Here is a 26949-nt window from a genome sequence, read left to right as displayed (position 1 = left end):
AATAAATGGTGCAAATATTCGCCATTTTCACAGGTCACTCCAATATCATGAGGCATTTTGATGCCATATTATCCTTAGTCCACCATAATGATAGAACACCATTGAACTGAGATAAAAATACTCACCCGGCCATGTCCAAGGACGTCAAAGGAGAGTTTAGAAAAAGAGGAAATCCAATGTTCTTTACTTTTAAATTTACTTCATATCCGACAGACAAAAACGTTTGAAGGATGTAGACTATACCGACGTGGTGTTCCATCTGTTGTTTCTGGTCAGGAGATAACAATGTATAGCACCGAATTGTGCAGACGTCTATGTGGAATTCCTCTAATGCGGAATAAAATGATATGATGGAAGGCAGATATTAGCGTGTTTGCATAAGTTAACGGTTGAGGACCGCAGGTAGCTATTTGATATTATTACTGTTATTCTGGTCGTTGGTCCCAATTATTCTCGTTGCTGTAATTTGTTCGTCTAATTGATAATACAGCATAAGCTCCAATTGGTAAGCAAGAATTTTGGTCTACATGCTGAAACGATTCCTCGCTTACCGCACTCGTCCTATGATGATGGCAACATTAAAATGGGCTGTTCTATGCGACGGGTAAGAGTGGGAGGGGTGGATGGATGCTGCGACTGCCGAGCTGACGCTCCTAGCTATCCCTCCCTGCAACCCCTCCCCTTGCTCACCCAGACTTTACAACCGCGTTAGTCCAGAATATTGGTACTAATATCCCTATATAGACTGTCTGAGCTTTAGACAACCATTGGTAAAACAAAATGTCAATATAATAAAAAATAATAATCAAATCATCATAGAATAAATAATAATCAGAATGACTTTCATCAATTCATGGAGGTAGGTAGGCCTATATAAGCTACTTGATAGCCCTACATTGAAAACGGCTCTGTCACATGTTTATGTTGCCTCATCACAATCAAATGTTTTTATTATCATCATAATAATTAGCTAAGCATTTTGTCTACAGAACATGTAATAGACAATCAGAGCATATAGTGTTACGTAGTTTACTACACATAGACAAAATGACAGGTTGTTTCTCTGGTCTCAATGATATGCACTGTCCATTCATCTTAATCAGATTTTTCCTGTCCTTCTCCCCAGAACACATTGCCTTCTAATGCTAAACTACATTAATTATAGAGGTAGCCATGTAGCCAGCAACTTCCCCATTAATAAAACATAGCCCAGTGCCAACACAGGAGTGGGGTGAGGAAGAAGGAAGAGGAAGGAGGAAGGAAGTTATTGAGTCCATGACCTTCACCTGCATGAGTCTGGCATACACTTGGTCTCTTCATCCCTCTATAAAAAGAGACCATCTTTTTTTAAGCAACGCCCAAACAACAATTTACACAATCAATTCATTAATTTGAAATCCTGTAGCAGATGTGAACTGAGATCTGCCGGCTCTAGCATACTGCACCTGGAATGTATCCCTCTTCTGGCATAAAATGGAATTGCCTGATTGCATATTCAGAATGTAAATAGAGATTATTAAGGCTCACCCTGTGAAAAGCGCTGAGTTGCTGGGCCTCTTTCATGTCATAAATGTGATTGTCTGACTAATGTTTATTCATTAAACAGCAGTGCACCTCCCATAAGCCTAACGTGACAATGTGAAACCATTATGGTGATTGTGGGTGAGAAATAGGAGGACAATAAAGAAAGAATGTAATAGAAATGCCTTTGAAAAATATATTCCTATTGATATTTTGGGAAAAGTCTAATGTTCAAGTTAGCCTATATTGTAAAGCTTAATTAGATACCTTGATCATCTAACAATGACCTATTGTTGCTCTCTATTGATGGAGTGGATGGAGAGGAATTTAGCAGGTGAACTTATTCTTGCAACTTTGTGAATATATGTGTAAAATTCCAAAGAAAATAAAGAAATGGTAAATACCTTGGAAGAACAATACAGTATTCATTACTTTGATTTAATCCAAGATAGAGTGAATTATAATAATTCACAGTACACTAGCCTGGTAATATGACTCAAGATCCTGTTACTTGTAGGAAGCAAACTATGCAAAGGCCATAACAAATACAAAGTTTAGTAGAACTAGAAAAATGTCAACACAAACTTTTAAATGTCTAAATATCATGTAATGAATTGAAATTAAAACCATTAATAAAAAATTGTCCATTACTTTCGCTGATGATTTTTTGGAATTGTATTTCAGTTCACTTCCTAATTGAAGTTACAGTATTGTCAACACTATACAACTAATTTTGAACATCTTATGCATACTAATCTTATACCTCATGTGATTGCATTTGAATTATTTTGGAGTTCAAATTTAGAAGGCCTTTGGTGCTTGGCTGGCCTGGGTTGTCTTCACCTTCTCAGTCTGGAAACTGACACGGCAACCTTCTTGGCATTGTGTCATTAAAGAGGGCTTTTATGAATGATACATGAGGCAGGATTTTAAATAGTTGGACGCCACATTCCCTGCTGAAAGCAAGAAAATACCCTCTGGTCAGAATTCAATTGTTACAGATAATGGTTTTCCGCACTGTATTTTTAGAAGTGTGTTTGATTTGCACACCAGTATGTCCCAGGAGGAGAGAGTTGGTATCATAGAAATAGAATTCGAATGTACATGGTTGACCATTGTTACTACTAGACTGGATGGATGAGAGCTCTACAGTACATGCTTTCAGAAGGCCCCGGAAGCAGAACCTAAAATTAGAAAAACAGTGAAACATTGACACAGGGTCACCACATATTAAAATGATCAAAATTATTACTTTTCACACAGACTTTTACACAGCATCTACGTATGAGCTAGCAACAACTTCTTGACGGATTTCTGCTTAACAGGATAGTTCACCCATAGTACAACATTACATTGGTTTCTTTACCCTGTAAACAGTCTACGGACAAGGTTTGACAGAAATCCATGCTTTGGTTAATTTCCCTGGCCTTGTTTTACAAATGCTAATGTTTTAGAATTTGTGGCACAAATCCAATCCAAATCCTGGCACCGACATTTTTTGTAAATCATGTCCAAATCATCCGAAAGTATCTAAAATGTATTGTGAAAATCAACAAAGTCACCTATAGATGATTTGAACATGATGTGGGAAAAATTTGAATATCAGTACCATGACTTGAATAGGATTTGTGCCACAAATGTAAGTACAGTTACCAACATAGACAATATCATGATATGTAAACTTCCTGCCACAAACATTTATCTTACCAGCGCATGTGACTCCTGCATCTTCATGGTGGCCACAGTCATGGTTACCCAGGCCACTGTGGGGACACTGCAGCAAAGTGTCTTCAGAGCCAGAACAGGCCAAGTCATCCAGAGAGATGGAGCCACTGCCCTTTCCAAACCTGGCAGATCCAAAGGCCTCAAGTGCTTCTCCACAGCCCAACTCTCTGCACATCACCTGAGCATCCCTCTGATCCCAGTCATCATCACATACTGTACCCCACTGGCCAGAGTCGAACACCTCCACTCTACCAGAGCAGTTGTTGGGACCGTTGACCAGACGCACTCTGGAAATACCATCTATAAATGACAGGTAGAACTGTTAAGATGTCGGGGTGGGATTGATGTTGAGCTGTAGAAAATATACAGATGTAGCATCTTAATTAGATCACCCTGTTGTAGGATAACATTCCTGCAATACAGGACATTTAGAACTTGTAGTGTATTTGAGGTTTAAGACGGCTTCTGAAGTTTGTAATTTCCACTTTGAAATCTGACTTGATTTTCCCTTATGAAAAATGTATCAACCCCGACAAAAATGTCCATTAATTCTAATTCACATAACAATTAACATTTCATGTTGATGCAGGATTATTTGCCATTGACCTTAACAAGGCCCACAGGACCAGCGGAAGGAAAATAGCCCCATAACATAAAAAACACACCACCATATATTACAATAAGTATGGGGTTCTTTTCTGCTCATGCATTCTCATTTCGAGGCCAAACCCCACCACTGGTGTGCGTGGCCAAGGAGCTCTATTTCCATGTCATCTGACCATTGCACCGGTTCCAATCCAAGTGCCAATGCCGTTTAGCAAACTCCAGGTGTTTACATTTGTTGGATGACATGAAAGTTGAGCTCTTTGGCCACGCACACCAAATTAAATCAAATCAAATTTTATTGGTCCCATAAAATGTGTTTAGCGGATGTCACTGCGGGTGTAGTGAAATGCTTGTGCTACTAGTTCCGACAGTGCAGCAATATTTAACAAGTAATATCTAACAATTTCACAACAAATACCTAATACACACAAATCTAAGTAAAGGAATGGAATTAAGAATATATAAATAAATGGACGAGAAATGTCAGAGCAGCATAGACTAAGATACAGTAGATAGTATAGATGTCACGCCCTGGCCATAGAGAGGGTTTTATTCTCTATGTTGGTTAGGCCAGGGTGTGACTAGGGTGGGCATTCTATGTCCTTTTTTCTATGTTTTGTATTTCTTTGTTTTGGCCAGGTATGGTTCTCAATCAGGGACAGCTGTAGATTGTTGTCTCTGATTGGGAGCCATACTTAGGCAGCCTGTTTTCCTTTGGGTTTTGTGGGTGGTTGTTTTCCGTTTAGTAGTTTGGAATCCTGACGGAACTATTGGCTGTCATTTTGTTTCTTTTGTAAGTGTTCTATTTCTTCATTAAAATTCAAGATGAGCACTAAACACACTGCGCCTTGGTCTACTCCCTTCGACGGCCGTTACAATAGAATACAGTATATACACATATGAGATGAGTAATGCAAGATATGTAAACATTATTAAAGTGACTAGTGTTACATTTATTCAAGTGGCCAATGATTTCAAGTCTGTATGTAGGCAGCAGCCTCTCTGTGCTAGTGATGGCTATTTAACAGTCTGATGGCCTTGAGATAGAAGCTGTTTTTCAGTCTCTCGGTCCCAGCTTTGATGCACCTGTACTGACCTCACCTTTTGGATGATAGCTGGGTGAACAGGCAGTGGCTCAGGTGGTTGTTACCCTTGATGATCTTTTGGCCTTCCTGTGACATCAGGTGCCTTAGGTGTCCAGGAGGGCAGGTACTTTGCCCCCGGTGATGCGTTGTGCAGACCGCACTAACCTCTGGAGAGCCTTGCGATTGTGGGCGGTGCGGTTGCCGTACCAGGCGGTGATACAGCCCGACAGGATGCTCTCAATTTTGTAAGTTTGTGAGGGTTTTAGGTGACAACCCAATTTTTTGCAGCCTCCTGAGGTTGAGGAGGCGCTGTTGCGCCTTCTTCACCACGCTGTCTGTGTGGGTGGACCATTTCAGTTTGTCAGTGATATGTACGCAGGAACCTAAAACTTTCCACCTTCTCCTTTGCTGTCCCGTCGATGTGGATAGGGGGTGCTCCCTCTGAAGTTTCCAGAAGTCTACAATCATATTCTTTGTTTTGTTGACGTTGAGTGAGAGGTTATTTTCCTGACACCACACTCCCAGAGCCCTCACCTCCTCCCTGTAGGCTGTCTCGTCGTTGCTGGTAATCAACCATACTACTGTTGTGTCGTCTGCAAACTTAATGATTGAGTTGGAAGAGTGCATGGCCACGCAGTCATGGGTAAACAGAGAGTACAGGCAGGGGTTGAGCGAGCACCCTTGTGGGGCCTCAGTGTTGAGGATCAGCGAAGTGGAGATGTTGTTTCCTACCTTCACCACCTGGGGGCAGCCCGTCAGGAAGTCCAGGACCCAATTGCACAAGGCGGGGTTCAGACCCAGGGCCTCGAGCTTAATGATGAGCTTGGAGGGTACTATGGTGTTGAATGCTGAGCTATAGTCAATGAACAGCATTCTTACATAGGTATTCCTCTTGTCCAGATGGGATTGGGCAGTGTGCAGTGTGATGGCGATTGCACTGTCTGTGGATCTATTGGGCCGGTAGGCAAATTGAAGTGGGTCTAGGGTGATCGATAAGGTGGAGGTGATATGATTCTTAACTAGTCTCTCAAAGCACTTCATGATGACAGAAGTGAGTACTATGGGGCGATAGTCATTTAGTTCAGTTATCTTTGCCTTCTTGGGTACAGGAACAATGGCAGCCATCTTGAAGCATGTGGGGGCAGTAGACTGGGATAGGGAGAGATTGAATATGTCCGTAAACACACCAGCCAGCTGCGCATGCTCTGAGGACATGGCTAGGGATGCCATCTGGGTCGGCAGCCTTGCGAGGGTTAACAAGTTTAAATGTCTTACTTACGTCGGCCACGGAGAAGGAGAGCCCACACTCCTTGGTAGCTGGCCGCGTCGGTGGCACTGGGTTATCCTCAAAGCGGGCAAAGAACATGTTTAGCTTGTCCAGTACCAAGACGTCGATGTCCATGACATGGCTGGTTTTCCTTTTGTAGTCTGATTGTCTGTAGATCCTGTCACATATGTCTCATGTCTGAGCCATTGAATTGCGACTCCACTTTGTCTCTATACTGACGCTTTGCCTGTTTGATTGCTTTGCCGAGGGAATCACTACTTTGTTGTGGTTCACACGTTCAGTTTTGTGCGAATGCTGCCATCTATCCAGTTTCTGGTTAGGGTAGGTTTTAATATTCACAGTGGTACAACATCTCCTATACACTTCTTGATGAAATCAGTAACCGTCTCAGTGTACATGTCAATATTGTTCTCGGAAGCTACCCAGAACATATCTCAGTCCGCGTGATCAAAACAATCTTGAAGCATGAATTCCAATTGGTCAGACCAGCGTTGAATAGTCCTTAGCACAGATACTTCCTGTTTGAGTTTCTACCTATAGGAAGGGAGGAGCAAAATGTAGTTGTGGTCAGATTGGCTGAAAGGAGGGCGGGTTGGGCCTTGTATGCATCCCGGAAGTTGGAATAACAATGGTTGAGTGTTTTTCCAGCGCAAGTACTACAGTCGATATGCTGATAGAATTTAGGTAGCCTTTTCCTAAAATGTGCTTTGTTAAAATCCCCAGCTATAATAAATGCAGCCTCAGGATATATGGTTTCCAGTTTGCATAAAGTCCAGTGAAGTTCCTTGAGGGCCGTTGTGGTATCGGCTTGAGGGGGGATATACGCGGCTGGGACAATAACCAAAGATAATTATCTTGGGAGATAATACGGTCGGCATTTGATTGTGAGGTATTCTAGGTCGGGTGAAAAAAAGGATTTGAGTTCCTGTATGTTATTACAATTACACCATGAGTCGTTAATCATGAAACATACACCCCCGCCGTTCTTCTTCCCGGAGAGAGGTTTATTTCTGTCGGTGCGATGAACTGAGAATCCAGATGGCTGGACCGACTCCGACAGTATATCCCGAGAGAGCCATGTTTCCGTGAAACAGAGTATGTTACAATCCCTGATGTATCTTCAGAAAGTAACCCTTGCCCTGATCTCGTCAACTTTGTTATCCAGGGACTGAACATTTGCGAGTAATATACTCGGAAGCGGTGGGTGGTGTGCGCTCCTCCTAAGTTGGACTAGAAGACCACTTCCAGTCCCTCTTTTTCACCGGCGTTGTTTTGGGTCGCTCTCTGGAATCAGTTCAATTGCCTTGGGTGGTTTGAACAAATGATCCGCTTCGGGAAAGTCGTATTCCTGGTTGTAATGCTGGTAGTGCTTGTGAGTTACCGCAACTCTGATATCCAATAGTTCTTCCCGGCTGTATGTAATAACCTACCAGTGGTAGGTTTGGTGTCGAAATGAGAATGCATGAGCAGAAAATAACCCATACAGTATGGACTGTAAAATATGGTGGAGGATCTTTGAAATTATGGGGCTATTTTGCGTCCATTGGTCCTGGGACCCTTGTGAATTAAGGTCAATGACATCAGAAACTTTACCCAGTACTAGGACATTTTAGCCAAAAACATGGTTGCCTCTGAAGGAGGCTGAAACTTGGCTGCAAGTGGGTCTTTCAGCAAGACAATAACCCCAAGCACATAGCAAAATCCACAAAGAAATGATTAATTGGCCACAAAATCAACATTTTCCATGAAAACATGTGGTTTAAATTAAAGAGGGCAGGGCCTCCCGAGTGGCACAGCGGTCTAAGGCACTACACCACAGTGCTAGAAATGTCACAACAGACCCAGGTTCGATCCCGGGCTGTATCACAACCGGCTGTCATAGGGCGGCGCACAATTGGCCCAGCCTCGTCCGGGTAAGGGGAGGGTTTGGCTGGGGGGTCTTTACTTGGCTCATTGCGCTCTTGTGGTGGGCCAGGTGCCTGCAGGCTGACCCCGGTCATCAGTTGAACAGTGTTTCCTCCGACTCATTGGTGCGGCTGGCTTCCGGGTTAAGAGCGTGGTTTGGTGGGACATGTTTTGGAGGACGCATGACTCAACCGTTTTCTCCCCGAGCCCTTTGGGGAGTTGAAGCGATGCGACAAGATTGAAAAAGGGGGTAAAATACTAAAACAATTGAAGAGGGCAGTCCATTAGCGCAGACAAAGGATATCAAGGATCTGGAAGGATTCTGTATAGAGTAATGGCATAAGATCCCTCCCGGTGTGTTCTCCAACTCATTAACCATTTTAGAAAAAGGGTCAGTGCAGTTATCCTCCCAGAGTGAGGTATTGAAAGGTATTGACCTTTTGAGAGAAAAAAAGTATTACTTGTTCAACAAAATCTCTTTCCCTGAGCAGTTTTATTAGTATAAAATAATATAATTTCAAAGAAACAATATAGCTCAGTATCTTAGTTATTTATTTTATATAGTCATTTTTGCTCATCTTTATCAAGGTTGTCAACAATTTTGGAACCCACTGTATGTAACCTTAAAAAGTGCTATATAATAAATAAATCTAACTGTGTTTTAAATTAGCTAAAGGTTGCAGTGGCTGTGTTAAAGAAAACTGAAACATGGATTACTTTCACAATCGTCGTAATGATTGGACCAAGGCGCAGCGTGAGTAGCATTCCACATTATAAAATGATTAGCATTTTAATGAGGGAAATAAGTATTTGACCCCTCTGCAAAACATGACTTAGTACTTGATGGCAAAACCCATGTTGGCAATCACAGAGGTCAGACGTTTCTTGTAGTTGGCCACCAGGTTTGCACACATCTCAGGAGGGATTTTGTCCCACTCCTCTTTGCAGATCTTCTCCAAGTCATTAAGGTTTCGAGGCTGACGTTTGGCAACTCAAACCTTCAGCTCCCTCCACAGATTTTTTATGGGATTAAGGTCTGGAGACTGGCTAGGCCACTCCAGGACTTTAATGTGTTTCTTCTTGAGCCACTCCTTTGTTGCCTTGGCCGTGTGTTTTGGGTCATTGTCATGCTGGAATACCCAGCCACGACCCATTTTCAATGCCCAGGCTGAGAGAAGGAGGTTCTCACCCAAGATTTGACGGTACATGGCCCCGTCCATCGTCCCTTTGATGCAGTGAAGTTGTCCTGTCCCCTTAGCAGAAAAACACCCACAAAGCATAATGTTTCCACCTCCATGTTTGACGGTGGAGATGGTGTTCTTGGGGTCATAGGCAGCATTCCTCCTCCTCCAAACACAGCGAGTTGAGTTGATGTCAAAGAGCTCCATTTTGGTCTCATCTGACCACAACACTTTCACCAGCTGTCCTCTGAGTCATTCAGATGTTCATTGGCAAACTTCAGACGGGCATGTATATATATTCTTGAGCAGAGGGAACTTGTGGGCACTGCAGGATTTCAGTCCTTCACGGTGTTGTGTGTTACCAATTGTTTTCTTGGTGACTATGGTCCCAGCTGCCTTGAGATCATTGATAAGATCCTCCCGTGTAGTTCTGGGCTGATTCCTCACCGTTCTCATGATCATTGCAACTCCACGAGGTGAGATCTTGCATGGAGCCCCAGGCCGAGGGATATTGACAGTTCTTTTGTGTTTCTTCCATTTGCGAATAATCGCACTAACTGTTGTCATCTTCTCACCAAGCTGCTTGGCAATGGTCTTGTAGCCCATTCCAGCCTTGTGTAGGTCTACAATCTTGTCCCTGACATCCTTGGAGAGCTCTTTGGTTTTGGCCATGGTGGAGAGTTTGGAATCTGATTGATTGATTGCGTCTGTGGACAGGTGTCTTTTTTACAGGTAACTAGCTGCGGTTAGGAGCACTCCCTTTAAGAGTGTGCTCCTAATCTCAGCTTGTTACCTGTATAAAAGACACCTGGGAGCCAGAATTCTTTCTGATTGAGAGGGGGTCAAATACTTATTTCCCTCATTAAAATGTAAATCAATTTCTAACATTTTTGACATGGGTTTTTCTGGATTTTTTTGTTGTTATTCTGTCTCTCACTGTTCAAATAAACCTACCATTAAAATTATAGACTGATCCTTTCTTTGTCAGTGGGCAAACGTACAAAATCAGCAGGGGATCAAATACTTTTCCCCCCACTGTATAGCCCACATACAGCGGAGCAGTCTGCAGACCACTTCAGCAGCGCTCATGTCCCAGTTATCATCACACACCGTACCCCACTGCCCCCCATAATACACGTATAATATAGTTGTATGGAATTGATCTTACTGTTTTTAAATGGGTCTTCTTGGTCTTGAATTGAAGGTTATGAAAATAGGAAAATATGGAGAAGGAATATTGACAATGAGAGTGAGATATTGTGAAAAGCAGGTATTAAATTATCCTTAATTCATTTGAACATAAACTATTTTTGTCTACTGTAATTGTAGACTGAGACTTACCCATCATGCAAGTTACACTAGCATCTTCATCATGGCCACAGTCATGGTTTCCTATCCCTCCTGAGCTGCATTCCAGTAAAGATCCCTCACTTCCCATGCACGCCACATCATCCAATAGGATTGAGCCACTCCCCTCACCAAAGTGAGCCTGGTGAGGAGCCTCTGTGGCTGGTCCACAGCTCAGCTCCCTACATACAACTTGGGCATCTAGCAAAGCCCAGTTATCATCACAGACTGTCCCCCAACTCCCATCCTGGTAGACCTCCACCCTGCCAGAGCAGCGGTTGGGACCATCAACTAGGCGCACTGTCAAGTCAGCTGTTTGAGTTAAGAGGAAGGGAAAGGGAGAAACGTGTAATGGGCTCTAACTTTTTTTTTACAAATATATATTATGACTCATTTTGCAACTGAAACATAAAGTAAGAAATAATTTTTTGATTACTCACAATGGGAATCTGAATCTGAAGGGGATGGACCTGAGAGACGGAGAGAGAGAAAGAGGGAGAGAGAGAGAATGTCGTATGGTGTTAAATATTTCCCTTTCAACTATTGCTTGAGAGACAGACAGCACCTGCCAGCTGAATTACAGGCCCCAGGTCAAAGGAGACAGGTAGCCTAGCAGTTAAGAGCTTTGGGCCAGTAACCGAAAGGTCTCTGGTTTGAATCTCCGAGCCGACTAAGTGAAAAATCTGTTCATGTGCCCTTGAGCTAGGCATTTAACCCTAATTGCGCCTGTAAGTCTCTCTGGATAAGAGTGTCTGCTAAATGACTAAAATGTAAATGTAAATCTCTTATTCGAACCTAAAATATACCTACCATAAACAATGCTCAGATTTATGGTGATAAGTGACCACAAACTGCACTGAGGCAAACTGGTTATGTCAGTTAGGGGTTTCTTCACATTACATGTGAATCATAATTTCTTTGCATATAGTGAGGTTTTCTGCAATTGAAACATAAAGTAAAGACCCACTGGGAACACACTGTTTAAATCAACATTGTTTCCACATCATTACAATGAAACTACGTTGAACCAATGTGAAATAGATGTTGAATTGACGTCTGTGCCCAGTGGTAATTCATTTTTAGATGACTCACAATGGAAATCTGAAGGGGATGGACCTGAGAGAGAGAGAGAAAGAGAGAGGGAGGAAAAAATGGTGGCATTACACAAGCCCCTGGTTGGTGTTGGTAGTTTAAATAAGTTGTCTGAGAAAATTCAACCATTCACTTACCTGACTGCCCCTGACATATCACTGCTGCATCCTCAGAATGTCCACAGTTGTGTGACCTCAGTCCATCTGAGCTGCAGCCAAGCAGTGACCCTTCATTCCCAGAACATTGCACATCCTTTAGCCAGATCTCCCCCCTGCCTTGGCCAAAGTGAGCCTGGTCCGGGGCCTCCAGTGCCACCCCACAGCCCAGTGCTCTACACACTACCTTGGCATCCAGCAGGTCCCAGTCATCATCACACACTGTACCCCACTGGCCAGAGTGAAACACCTCTACTCTACCAGAGCAGTTGTTTGGACCATTGACAAGACGCACTCTGAAAATGCTGTTGTTCTCTGTAGGACCTGTAAACAAAGATAACTGTTAACTCCATTTACTAAGTGGTTTGATTAGAGATTAGGTGCATCCCTGTTCTGCTTTATTAAGTAACAATTGGGTTAACAAACAATACTGAGGTGAGTGCATGTTTCATCAATTTTGCATTTTGCATTTTGTTTTTCTTTGCATATACAATAGCTTTATAAACATTGCAAAAAGCAAAGATAAAATACTGCAAACTTGACTGGTTCCTCTACACTGAAGGAATTATTTTTAAAGGACATCATTAGTGAATATGGCGCTAGGTTTTTTTTATACATGGTTTTGAGCCCGTTAATAAAGTAAGATACCATATTAGATCGAGCCAATACTGCAAAAAGAGAATAAGATGGTCCACAGGGAGTTTATTGGCTGGATGTCTACAGAAATACCTCTTGTAGAATTTGGTTTTTACAGTGTAACACTACTATTACCAACATATACAATATAATGATGTATAAACTTCCTGCCACAAACATTTATCTTACCAGTGCAGGTGACTCCTGCATCTTCATGGTGGCCACAGTCATGGTTACCCAGGCCACTGTGGGGACACTGCAGCAAAGTGTCTTCAGAGCCAGAACAGGCCAAGTCATCCAGAGAGATGGAGCCACTGCCCTTTCCAAACCTGGCAGATCCAAAGGCCTCAAGTGCTTCTCCACAGCCCAACTCTCTGCACATCACCTGAGCATCCCTCTGATCCCAGTCATCATCACACACTGTACCCCACTGGCCAGAGTCGAACACCTCCACTCTACCAGAGCAGTTGTTGGGACCGTTGACCAGACGCACTCTGGAAATACCATCTATAAATGACAGGTAGAACTGTGAACATGACAGGGTGTGGGACTGTCGTTGAGTTGAAAACTTTGTAGATGGAAAAGGATCTTAATTTGATCACCCTGTTGTAGGAGAACTTTCCTGCAATGCAGGCAATTTAGAACTTGTAGTTTATTTGAGGTTTAAGAAGGCTTCTGAAGTTTGCAATTTTCACTTTGAAATTTCAGACTTGATTTGCCGTTACGAAATATGTAACAATTTGTACAAAAATGAAAATTAAGTATAATGCACATAATAATTCACATTTCCTATTGCTGCAGGATTATTTGCCATTGACCTTAACAAGGGCCCCAAGACTAGTGGAAGCAAAATAGCCCCATAACATAAAAAATACACAACCATATTTTACAATAAGTTTGGGCTTCCTTTCTGCTCATGCATTTTCATTTTGACGCCAAACCCCACCACTGGTGTGTGGCCAAAGAGCTCTATTTTCATGTCATCTGACCAAAGCACCGGTTCTTATCAAAGTGCCAATGTCGTTTAGCAAACTCCAGGTGTTAATATTTGTTGGATTACATGAAAATAAAGCTCTTCGGACATGCACGCCAGTGGTGGGGTTTGGCGTCGAAATGAAAATGCATGAGCAGAAAGGAAGCCCAAACTTATTGTAAAATATGGTAGTGTATTTTTTATGTTATGGAGCTATTTTGCTTCCACTAGTCCTGGGGCCCTTGTTAAGGTCAATGACATCAGGAACTTTACCCAATACCAGTACATTTAAGACAAAAACCTGGTTGCCTCTACCAGGACGCAAGTGGATCTTCCAGCAAGACAATGATCTCAAACACACATAAAAATCCACAAAGAAATTGTTTATTGGCCACAAAATCAACATTTCAGTCTCCAGATTTGAAAGCCATTGGAAACCTGTGGTTTGAATGGAAGAGGGCAGGCCATAAGCTCAGATGAAGGATATTGAGGATCTGGAAGGATTCTGTATGGTGATTGGTCTAAGATCCCTCCCAATGTGTTCTCCAACTCATTAACCATTTTAGAAAAAGGTTCAGTGCTGTTATCCTCGCAAGGTGAGGCATTGAAAGGTATTGAAAACAGGGGTGTCAATAATTTTGACCCCTACCTTTTTGAGAGAAAAAAATATTACTTGTTAAACAAAATCGCTTTCTCTAAGCAATTTTATTAGTATAAATAATATAATTTCCCAATTTTTCTGAGCACACAATTTAGTTCAGTATTTTAATTATTTATTTTATACAGTCATTTTTGCTCATCTTTATCAAGGGTGTCAATAAATTCAGACCCCACAGCATATAACCATGAAAAGTGCAATATATATAAATAAACCTACCTGTGCCTTAAATTACCTGAAGTTTGGCATGGCTGTTAAAAGAAAACTGAACCATGAATTACAATTTATCCTGGCCCATAAACTACTTTCAGGGTCAGGAACCATCTAACAATTGAATACGGAACTTCCTATTTAATCTCACCTGAGCAGACCACACTCGCATCCTCAGAATGCATTGTGTTGTACTGACCTATCACATCAGAGAGGCAGTCAAAGAGAGAGTCCTCTGTTCCAACACAGGCTATGTTTTCCAGCAGAATGGGAATACCACCTCCCATACCAAACCCGGCCCATCCGGTGCCATCCTAAGGGCTCCCAAGTGGCACAGAGGTCTAAGGCACTGTATCTCAGTGCAAGAGATGCAGTGCCTGGATCAAACCCAGGCTGTATCACATCCGGCTGTGATTGGGAGTGTAAGGCATGGGTGTTTGCTGACGAGGAATCAAGTGCAGGAAAACAGCGATTCAGGGTATTAGCTCTACAAAACAAAGTGCCCCAAACACAAGGGACAAAACACAGCTTGCGCAAACATACGCACCACTGAAAATGTGCAACAAACAGCGTGTAACCACGCACAGCATACAATGAAAATAATCCCGCACAAAGAGCAGGCGGGCCTACTGGCTAATAAAGCCCGCTAATCAGCCCAACTAAGAACAGGTGCACCTAATAACGAAAAGGGGGCAAAACAAAAAGGGAATCAGTGGCAGCTAGTAGGCCGGTGACGACGACCGCCAAGCGCCACCCGAGCAGGAGGGGGGGCCACCTTCGGTAGGAGTCGTGACAGGGAGTCCCATAGGGCGGTGCACAATTGGCCCAGCGTCGTCCAGGTTTGGCCAAGGTAGGCCGTCATTGTAAATAAGAATTTGTTCTTAACTGACTTGCCTAGTTAAATAAAATAAAAAAATTGCCCACATACAGTGGAGCTGTCAGCAGCGCTCACGTCCCAGTCATCACACACCCTGCCCCCCATGACACACTTATAATATAGTTGTATGGAATTGATCTTACTGTTTCTAAATGGGTCTTCTTGTTCTTGAATTGGAAGTTATGAAAATAGGAAAATATGGAGAAGGGACATTGACAATGAGAGTGAGATATTGTGAAAAACAGGTCTCAAATTATCCTTAATTCATCTGAACATAAACTATTTTTGTCTACTGTATTTGTAGACTGAGACTTACCCATCATGCAAGTTACACTGGCATCTTCATCATGGCCACAGTCATGGTTTCCTATCCCTCCTGAGCTGCATTCCAGTAAAGATCCCTCACTTCCCATGCACGCCACATCATCCAATAGGATTGAGCCACTCCCCTCACCAAAGTGAGCCTGGTGAGGAGCCTCTGTGGCTGGTCCACAGCTCAGCTCCCTACATACAACTTGGGCATCTAGCAAAGCCCAGTTATCATCACAGACTGTCCCCCAACTCCCATCCTGGTAGACCTCCACCCTGCCAGAGCAGCGGTTGGGACCATCAACTAGGCGCACTGTCAAGTCAGCTGTTTGAGTTAAGAGGAAGGGAAAGGGAGAAACGCGTAACGGGCACCGACTTTTTGTTTTACAAATACATATTATGACTTGTTTTGCAACTGAAACAAAGTAAGGAATAATTTGTAGATTACTCACAATGGGAATCTGAATCTGAAGGGTACGTACCTGAGAGAGAGAGAGAGAGAGAGAGAGAGAGAGAGAGAGAGAGAGAGAGAGAGTATGGTATGGTGTTATGATGGTGCCGACGGAGATGGCAGCATCGCGACTAGCTCTTTGGAAACTCTGCAGCATTTTGTTTGTTTATGTACTATTTTTTACATTATTAGCTCAGGAATTATTTTGTGTCATTACATACAGCCGGGAAGAACTATTGGATATTAGAGCGGCGGTAACTCACCAGAACTTCCAGCATTACGACCAGGATTACGACTTGCATGGAGCAGATCCTTTGTTTGCTCTCCCCAGAGTAATTAAGGTACTCGAGGCGGTCTTCTGCACACCTCCCACCGCTCCTGAGTATTTTACTCGCTAATGTCCAATCTCTGGATAATAAAGTTGATGAGCTCAAGGCGGGAGACACCAGGGATTGTAACACACTCTGCTTCACAGAAACATGGCTCTCTCGGGACATACTGTCTGACTCCGTAAAGCCAGTTGAGTTCTCAGTACATTGCACCGACAGGAACAAACATCTCTCCGGGAAGCAGAAGGGTGGCGGTATATGTTTCATAACTAACGACTTATGGTGTAACCGTGATAACATACATGAACTCAAGTCCTTCTGTTCACCCGACCTAGAATATCTCACAATCAAATGCTGACGGTACTATCTCCCGAGATAATTTTCCTCAAGAGTAGCCACAGTGGTCTATATCCCCCCTCAAGCTGATACCACGACGGCCCTCAAAGAACTTCACTGGACTTTATGTAAACTGGAAACCACATATCCTGCGGCTGCATTTATTGTAGCGGTGTATTTTAACAAAAGCAAATTTGAGGAAAAGGCTCCTGAAATTCTATCAACATATTGATTGTTGTACTCGCGCTGCTAAAACTCTCGAACATTACTATACTACCTTCCAGAATGCATATAAGGCCCTCCCCCGCCCTCCATTCGGCAAATCAGACCACGATTACATCTTTCTCCTACAGGCAGAAACTCAAACAGGAAGCACCCATCGTGAGGACTATTCAACGCTGGTCTGACCAATCGGAATCCATGCTTCATGATTGTTTTGATCACGCGGACTGGGATATGTTCAGAGTAGCGTCAGAAAATAATATCGACACATATAACGATACGGTGGATGAGTTTATCAGGAAGTGCATAGGAGATGTTGTACCCACTGTGACTATTAAAACCTACCCCAACCAGAAACCGTGGATAGAAGGGAGCATTCGCGCAAAATTGAAAGTGCAAAGAACCGCATTTAACCATGGCAAGGTGACTGGGAATGTGGCAGAATACAAACAGCGTAGTTATTCGCTCTGCAAAGCAATCAAGCAGGCTAAACATCGGTAAAGGGACAAAGTTGAGACCCAGTTCAACATCTCACACACAAGACGTATGTGGCAGGGTCTACAGACAATCACAGATTATAAAAAGAAAACCAGGAACACCGACGTCTTGCTTCCGGACAGGCTGAACACCTTCTTCGATTCTTTGAGGATAATACAGTGACACCGATGCGGCCCACTATCAAGGACTGTGGGCTCTCTTGCTCCATGACCGACACGAGTAGGACATTTAAGCATGTTAACCCTCGCAAGGCTGCCGGCCCAGATGGTATCCCTAGCCGCGTCCTCAAAGCATGCGCAGGCCAGCTGGCTGGTGTGTTTACAGATATATTCAATCTCTCCCTATCCTAGTCTCTTGTCCCTACATGCTTCAAGATGGCAATCGCCACCACACTGCATACTGTCCTGTCCCATCGGGACAAGAGGCATAACTATGTAAGAATGCAGTTCATTGACTATAGCTCAGCATTCAACACTATATTACCCTCCAAACTCATCATCAAGCTCGAGGCCATGGGTCTGAACCAGGTGGTGAAGGTAGGAAACAACACCTCCTCTTCACTGATCCTCAACACTGGGGCCCCATAAAGGTGGGTGCTCAGCCCCCTCCTGTACTCCCTGTTCACCCATGTCTGCGTGGCCATGCACTCCAACTCGATCATTAAGTTTGCAGACGACACAACAGTAATAGGCTTGACTACTAACAGCGATGAGACAGCCTACAGGGAGGAGGTAAGGGCTCTGGAAGTGTGGTGCCAGGAAAAGAACCTCTCACTCAACGTCAACAAAACTAAAGAGATGATCGGGGACTTCAGGAAACAGCAGAGGGAGCACCCCCCTATCCACATCAACGGGACCGCAGTGGAGAAGGTGGAATGTTTCAAGTTCTTCGGCGTACACATCACTGACAAACTGAAATAGTCCACCCACACAGACAGTGTGGTGAAGAAAGCGCAACAGCGCCGCTTCAAGCTCAGGAGGCTGAAGAAATTTGTCTTAACACCTAAAACCCTCACAAACTTTTACAGATGTGCAATTGAGAGCATTCTGTCGGGCTTATTCACCGCCTGGTAGGGCAACTGCACGGCCCACAACCGCAAAGCTCTCCAGAGGGTGGTGCGGTCTGCCTAACGCATTACCGGGAGAAACTTCCCGCCCACCTGGACACCTACAGCACCGATGCCATAGGAAGGCCAAAAAGATCATCAAGGACATCAACCACCCGAGCCACTGCCTGTTCACCCCAAAATTATCCAGAAGGTGAGGTCAGTACAGGTGCATCAAAGCTGGGACCAAGAGACTGAAACAGCCTCTATCTCAAGGCCATAAGACTGCTAAACAGCCATCACTAGCACATTTGAGGTGTGAAACACTAGCCACTTAAATAATATCTCCGTATCTTGCATTACTCATCTCATATGTATATACTGTATTCCATACTATGTCACTGTATCTTAGTCCAATGCCACTCTGACATATACAGTTGAAGTCAGTAGTTTACATACACCTTGGCTAAATACATTTAAACTCAGTTTTTCACAATTCCTGACACTTAATCCTAGTAAAAAGTCCATGTCTTAGGTCAGTTAGGATCACCACTTTAGTTTAAGAATGTGAAATGCCAGAATAATAGTAGAGAGAACGATTTATTTCAGCTATTATTTCTTTCATCACATTCCCAATGGGTCATAAGTTTACATACACTCAATTCGTATTTGGTAGCATTGCCTTTAAATTGTTTAACTTGGGTCAAACATTTCGGGTAGCCTTCCACAAGCTTCCCACAATAAGTTGGGTGAATTTTGGCCCATTCCTCCTGACAGAGCTGGTGTAACTGAGTCAGATTTGTAGGCCTCCTTGCTCGCACATGCTTTTTTAGTTTTGCTCACAAACTGTCTATAGGATTGATGTCAGGGCTTTGTGATGGCCACTCCAATACCTTGACTTTGTTGTCCTTAAGCCATTTTGCCACAACTTTGGAAGTATGCTTGGGGTCATTGTCCATTTGGAAGACCCATTTGCGACCAAGCTTTAACTTCCTGACTGATGTCTTGAGATGTTGCTTCAGTATATCTACATAATTTTCCTCCCTCATGATAACATCTATTTTGTGAAGCGCACCAGTCCCTCCTGCAGCAAAGCACCCCCACAACATGATGCTGCCACCCCCCGTGCTTCACGGTTGGGATGGTGTTCTTCGGCTTGCAAGCCTCCCCCTTTTTCCTCCAAACATAACGATGGTCATTATGGCCAAACAGTTCTATTTTTGTTTCATCAGACCAGAGGACATATCTCTAAAAAGTACGATCTTTATCCCCATGTGCAGTTGCAAACCGTAGTCTGGCTTTTTTATGGCGGTTTTGGATCAGTGGCTTCTTCCTTGCTTAGCGGCCTGCTAAACACGTGTATGTGACCAATAAATTAGATTTGAATCTTTCCTCTTCAACTACTGCTGAAGAGATAGACAGCACCTGCCATTGTCAAAGGTCAAAGGCGGTAGGTAGCCAAGCCGGTAATAGCGTTGGTGGTTCTCATTCCTGAGTTGACAAGGTGAAAAATCTGTCGATATATCCTTGCAGTAAGGGGTTTCTTCTCATGACGTGTGAATATACAGGATATCTGATGTGACCATAATTTCTTTGCATATAGTGAGGTTTTCTGCAATTGAAACATAAAGTAAAGACCTACTGGGAACACACTGTTTAAATCAACATTGTTTCCACATCATTACAATGAAATTGCGTTAAACCAACGTGAAATAGATGTTGAATTGATGTCTGTGCCCATTGGGGAATCATTTTTTAATTACTCACAATGGAAATCTGAAGGGGATGGACCTGAGAGAGTGAGAGCGAGAGAGGGAGAGAGAAAGAGAGAGAGAGAGAGAGAGAGAGAGGAGAAATGGTAGCATTACACAAGCCCCTGGCTGGTATTGGCAGTTTAGATAAATCTTCTAAGAAAATTCAACCACACACTTACCTGACTGCCCCTCACATATTGCTGCTGCATCCTCAGAATGTCGACAGTTGTGTGACCCCAGTCCATCTGAGCTGCAGCCAAGCAGTGCCTCTTCATTCCCAGAACATTCCACATCATCTAGCCAGATCTCCCCCCTGCCTTGGCCAAAGTGAGCCTGGTCCAGGGCCTCCAGCGCCACCCCACAGTCCAGCGCTCTACACACTACCTTGGCATCCAGAAGGTCCCAGTCATCATCACACACTGTACCCCACTGGCCTGCATAATACACCTCCACCCTGCCAGAGCAGTTGTTTGGGCCATCCACTAAACGTACTCCTCCAGCACTGACTGTGGAGGCTGGAAAATAATTGTTTTGTTAAGTCCCACATTAAGTGACTGGGTATTTATATGATAGTAACATATATAGGAACTACAGTGTACGATTGCCATCATGGAACGACAGTGGCTTGGCGAAAGTATTCACCCCCCTTGGCATTTTTCCTATTTTGTTGCCTTGGAATTAGAATAGATTTTTGTGGGGTTTGTGTAATTTGATTTACACAACATGCCTACCACTTCAAAGATGCAAAATATTTTTTATTGTGAAACAAACAAGAAATAAGACAAAAAAACTGAAAACTTGAGCGAAAGTCAATACTTTGCAGAGCCACCTATTGCATCAATTACAGCTGTAAGTCTCTTGGGGTATGTCTCTACATGCTTGGCACATCTAGCCACTGGGATTTTGCTCATTCTTCAAGGCAAAACTACTTCAGCTCCTTCAAGTTGGATGGGATCCGCTGCTGTACAGCAATCTTTAAGTCAAACCACAGATTCTCAATTGGATTGAGGTCTGGGCTTTGACTAGGCCATTCCAAGACATTTAAATGCTTCCCTTTAAAATATGCGAGTGTTGATTTAGCAGTATGCTTAGGGTCATTGTTCTGCTGGAAGGTGAACCTCCGTCCCAGTCTCAAATCTCTTGAAGACTGAAACAGGTTTCCCTCAAGAATTTCCCTGTATTTAGCACCATCCATCATTCCGTTGCGTTTTCCTTTATGGCCAAAAGCTCAAAATTTAGTCTCATTTAACCAGAGTACCTTCTTCCATATGTTTGGGGAGTCTCCCACATGCCTTTTTGCGAACACCAAATGGGTTTGCTTATTATTATTTTAAGCAATGGCTTTTTTCTGGCCACTCTTCCATAAAGCCCAGCTCTGTGGAGTGTACGACTTAAATTGGTCTTATGGACAGATACTCCAATCTCCGCTGTGGAGCATCTTTGGTCTCTTTGTTGCCTCTTTGATTAATGCTTTCCTTGCATGGTCCGTGAGTTTTGGTGGGCGGCCCTCTCTTGGCAGGTTTGTTGTGGTGCCATACTCTTTCCATTTTTTAATAATGGATTTTACGGTGCTCCGTGGGATGTTCAAAGTTTCAGATATTTTTTTTATAACCCAACCCTGATCTGTACTTCTGCACAACTTTGACCCTAACCTGTTTGGAGAGCTCCTTGGTCTTCATGGTGCCGCTTGCTTGGTGGTGCCCTTTGCTTAGTGGTGTTGCAGACTCTGGGGCCTTTCAGAACTGGTGTATATATACTGAGATCATGTGACAGATCATGTGACACAGATTGCACACAGGTGGACTTTATTTAACTAATTATGTGTCTTCTGAAGGTAATTTTTTGAAACAAGTTATTTTTTTCATTTCACTTCACCAATTTGGACTATTTTGTGTACAGTATGTCCAATTCATGAAATCTAAATAAAAATCAATTTAAATTACAGGTTGTAATGCAACAAAATAGGAAAAACGCCAAGGGGGGTGAATACTTCTGCAAGGCACTGTACATATAATTTTGTATTTCTATTAAGATTAAACTTAATAACAGAAAGAATTACAAGTCTGCTTCACTATACTTACTTCTATCTAGAACTCGAGATGCTCCTTCATTGGTGCAAACAACTACATGAGTGGAAAATAATGATAAACATACAATGAGGTAAAGATGATATATTGTATTGCTATGTCAAAAGTCCTGTGTCTGTGTGAGTTGATAAGAGATGGACACAGACGTGTTTCAGTTCTCATTTGCTTTTAGTTAACAGATTAATTGGAAAGCAAAGTAGACCAGGATATTAGTAATCATATACAGTGGGGGAAAAAAGTATTTGATCTCCTGCTGATTTTGTACGTTTTCCCACTGACAAAGAAAGGATCAGTCTATAATTTTAATGGTAGGTTTATTTGAACAGTGAGAGACAGAATAACAACAAAAATATCCAGAAAAACGCATGTCAAAAATGTTAGAAATTGATTTGCATTTTAATGAGGGAAATAAGTATTTGACCCCCTCTCAATCAGAAAGATTTCTGGCTCCCAGGTGTCTTTTATACAGGTAACAAGCTGAGATTAGGCGCACACTCTTAAAGGGAGTGCTCCTAACCGCAGCTTGTTACCTGTAAAAAATACACCTGTCCACAGACGCAATCAATCAATCAGATTCCAAACTCTCCACCATGGCCAAGACCAAAGAGCTCTCCAGGGATGTCAAGGACAAGATTGTAGACCTACACAAGGCTGGAATGGGCTACAAGACCATCGCCAAGCAGCTTGGTGAGAAGGTGACAACATTTGGTGCGATTATTCGCAAATGGAAGAAACACAAAAGAACTGTCAATATCCCTCGGCCTGGGGCTCCATGCAAGATCTCACCTCGTGGAGTTGCAATGATCATGAGAACGGTGAGGAATCAGCCCAGAACTACACGGGAGGATCTTATCAATGATCTCAAGGCAGCTGGGACCATAGTCACCAAGAAAACAATTGGTAACACACAACACCGTGAAGGACTGAAATCCTGCAGTGCCCACAAGTTCCCTCTGCTCAAGAATACATATACATGCCCGTCTGAAGTTTGCCAATGAACATCTGAATGACTCAGAGGACAGCTGGTGAAAGTGTTGTGGTCAGATGAGACCAAAATGGAGCTCTTTGACATCAACTCAACTCGCTGTGTTTGGAGGAGGAGGAATGCTGCCTATGACCCCAAGAACACCATCTCCACCGTCAAACATGGAGGTGGAAACATTATGCTTTGTGGGTGTTTTTCTGCTAAGGGGACAGGACAACTTCACTGCATCAAAGGGACGATGGACGGGGCCATGTACCGTCAAATCTTGGGTGAGAACCTCCTTCTCTCAGCCTGGGCATTGAAAATGGGTCGTGGCTGGGTATTCCAGCATGACAATGACCCAAAACACACGGCCAAGGCAACAAAGGAGTGGCTCAAGAAGAAACACATTAAAGTCCTGGAGTGGCCTAGCCAGTCTCCAGACCTTAATCCCATAAAAAATCTGTGGAGGGAGCTGAAGGTTTGAGTTGCCAAACGTCAGCCTCGAAACCTTAATGACTTGGAGAAGATCTGCAAAGAGGAGTGGGACAAAATCCCTCCTGAGATGTGTGCAAACCTGGTGGCCAACTACAAGAAACGTCTGACCTCTGTGATTGCCAACATGGGTTTTGCCATCAAGTACTAAGTCATGTTTTGCAGAGGGGTCAAATACTTATTTCCCTCATTAAAATGCTAATCATTTTATAATGTGGAATGCTACTCACGCTGCGCCTTGGTCCAATCATTACGACGATCGTGAAAGTAATCCATGTTTCAGTTTTCTTTAACACAGCCACTGCAACCTTTAGCTAATTTAAAACACAGTTAGATTTATTTATTATATAGCACTTTTTAAGGTTACATACAGTGGGTTCCAAAATTGTTGACAACCTTGATAAAGATGAGCAAAAATGACTATATAAAATAAATAACTAAGATACTGAGCTATATTGTTTCTTTGAAATTATATTATTTTATACTAATAAAACTGCTCAGGGAAAGAGAGTTTGTTGAACAAGTAATACTTTTTTTCTCTCAAAAGGTCAATACCTTTCAATACCTCACTCTGGGAGGATAACTGCACTGACCCTTTTTCTAAAATGGTTAATGAGTTGGAGAACACACCGGGAGGGATCTTATGCCATTACTCTATACAGAATCCTTCCAGATCCTTGATATCCTTTGTCTGCGCTAATGGACTGCCCTCTTCAATTGTTTTAGTATTTTACCCCCTTTTTCAATCTTGTCGCATCGCTTCAACTCCCCAAAGGGCTCGGGGAGAAAACGGTTGAGTCATGCGTCCTCCAAAACATGTCCCACCAAACCACGCTTCTTAACCCGGAAGCCAGCCGCACCAATGAGTCGGAGGAAACACTGTTCAACTGATGACCGGGGTCAGCCTGCAGGCACCTGGCCCACCACAAGAGCGCAATGAGCCAAGTAAAGACCCCCCAGCCAAACCCTCCCCTTACCCGGACGAGGCTGGGCCAATTGTGCGCCACCCTATGACAGCCGGTTGTTTTGCAGAGGGGTCAAATACTTATTTCCCTCATTAAAATGCAAGTCATTTTATAAATTTTTTGACATGCATTTTTCTGGATATTTTTGTTGTTATTCTGTCTTTCACTGTTCAAATAAACCTACCATTAAAATTATAGACTGGTCATTTCTTTGTCAGTGGGCAAACGTACAAAATCAGCAGGCGATCAAATACTTTTTTCCCTCACTGTACCTCACAGTGCTGTTTCTGAACTTTCGCAAAGCAATAGGATATTTATACAATGGAAATGTTCGTGAGTAGAGTCACTATTGTGGATTAACCCAATAATATTATATACATTTTTATTTGCTGAGAACCTATGCACAAAACTACTACATGAAATCTTAGAGCCCTTTGTATACATGTAGTACACAAAATATGAATTTTGCATTAAGTATTTTGTGAAACACACTATTTGCTCATATGGGACAAACACATTCATAAATAGTTAACATAAATATTAATAAATGGTATTGTTAAAATACAATTTGCTCACCTGCTATCACAAATGCTAGGTACCACTTGCGCTTGGGTGTAAGAGTCATGATCAACATTGAGAATGAGTGTATTGTCATGTATGAACCTTTTTATAGACAGATTTTGTTACCTATTGTTGTGTGCCACCTGATTCCGACAAAGAAAAAAACTGATATCTAACAAAAGGTGGCATTTATTTATCACTGAACACACGTTATATAACACCCGTGAAGATTACTATTTGAAGAAACCACATGATGGCTACTTCTCTGGGAATAAGACTAACACACTGTTTATCAAAACAGAATACAAGCTTTGGAAAGAATAATGAATTTAATTGGAAAATGGTTGTTTCAGAGCCAAATGAGTATGTTCAAGGTGCTTTCCTCTTCCCACTTTCAATTCCTTGAGGGGTAGACCTGTTTCATGATAGATAGTGGGGTGGGGTCAAAATCTCAAAAGGTTACACCTTAAAAGGAAACTCCCTTTTCACTAAGGACCCAATTCTAAATTAGGATTCATGCACATGCATTATGTAAATGAGAGAATAAAGCAGGGGGAAAACACTAAATAAATATACACTGCTCAAAAAAATAAAGGGAACACTTAAACAACACAATGTAACTCCAAGTCAATCACACTTCTGTGAAATCAAACTGTCCACTTAGGAAGCAACACTGATTGACAATACATTTCACATGCTGTTGTGCAAATGGAATAGACAAAAGGTGGAAATTATAGGCAATTAGCAAGACACCCCCAATAAAGGAGTGGTTCTGCAGGTGGTGACCACAGACCACTTCTCAGTTCCTATGCTTCCTGGCTGATGTTTTGGTCACTTTTGAATGCTGGCGGTGCTTTCACTCTAGTGGTAGCATGAGACGGAGTCTACAACCCACACAAGTGGCTCAGGTAGTGCAGCTCATCCAGGATGGCACATCAATGCGAGCTGTGGCAAGAAGGTTTGCTGTGTCTGTCAGCGTAGTGTCCAGAGCATGGAGGCACTACCAGGAGACAGGCCAGTACATCAGGAAACGTGGAGGAGGCCGTAGGAGGGCAACAACCCAGCAGCAGGACCTCTACCTCCGCCTTTGTGCAAGGAGGAGCAGGAGGAGCACTGCCAGAGCCCTGCAAAATGACCTCCAGCAGGCCACAAATGTGCATGTGTCTGCTCAAACGGTCAGAAACAGACTCCATGAGGGTGGTATGAGGGCCCGACGTCCACAGGTGGGGCTTGTGCTTACAGCCCAACACCGTGCAGGACGTTTGGCATTTGCCAGAGAACACCAAGATTGGCATATTCGCCACTGGTGCCCTGTGCTCTTCACAGATGAAAGCAGGTTCACACTGAGCATGTGACAGACGTGACAGAGTCTGGAGACGCCGTGGAGAACGTTGTGGATGACCGGTTTGGCGGTGGGTCAGTCATGGCATTTCTTTGGGGGGCCGCACAGCCCTCCATGTGCTCGCCAGAGGTAGCCTGACTGCCATTAGGTACCGAGATGAGATCCTCAGACCCCTTGTGAGACCATATGCTGGTGCGGTTGGCCCTGGGTTCCTCCTAATGCAAGACAATGCTAGACCTCATGTGGCTGGAGTGTGTCAGCAGTTCCTGCAAGAGGAAGGCATTGATGCTATGGACTGGCCCACCCGTTCCCCAGACCTGAATCCAATTGAG

At 43.2% G+C, this 26949-nt stretch overlaps 2 protein-coding genes across 7 annotated transcripts in view; both read right to left on the bottom strand.

Moving 5' to 3' along the window:
- LOC106566841 (plasma membrane calcium-transporting ATPase 3) overlaps window positions 1–621 on the bottom strand; it is a 34667-nt gene extending 34046 nt beyond the window's left edge. For 4 of the 6 annotated variants that reach the window (XM_014135298.3, XM_014135304.3, XM_014135300.3 and 1 more), the window contains exon 1: window positions 126–620. The gene's annotated coding sequence lies outside the window, so the exon portion shown is untranslated. Of the gene's footprint in view, window positions 1–125 lie in introns of all 6 variants that reach the window. The other 2 variants (XM_014135301.3, XM_082959964.1) reach the window with 1 other exon arrangement.
- Window positions 622–2682: 2061 nt separating this feature from the next.
- On the bottom strand, window positions 2683–25339 carry LOC106566922 (scavenger receptor cysteine-rich domain-containing protein DMBT1-like). Its single transcript, XM_082959718.1, has 10 exons — window positions 25291–25339; window positions 20383–20718; window positions 15576–15893; window positions 12731–13048; window positions 11888–12229; window positions 10630–10970; window positions 10348–10430; window positions 6243–6382; window positions 3229–3546; window positions 2683–2705 (listed from the first exon to the last, which is right to left on the bottom strand). Exons 1-10 carry the CDS (start codon window positions 25337–25339, stop codon window positions 2683–2685), a joined length of 2268 nt encoding a protein of 755 aa, XP_082815844.1.
- Window positions 25340–26949: the final 1610 nt, after the last annotated feature.

Source organism: Salmo salar, chromosome 13 (genome assembly GCF_965601325.2).
Source record: "Salmo salar chromosome 13, fSalSal1, whole genome shotgun sequence".
In the NCBI taxonomy this organism is placed as follows: Eukaryota; Metazoa; Chordata; class Actinopteri; order Salmoniformes; family Salmonidae; genus Salmo; species Salmo salar.
The sequence above is the reverse complement of the archived record's forward strand: the minus strand, read 5'-3'. Positions and strand labels throughout refer to the sequence as shown.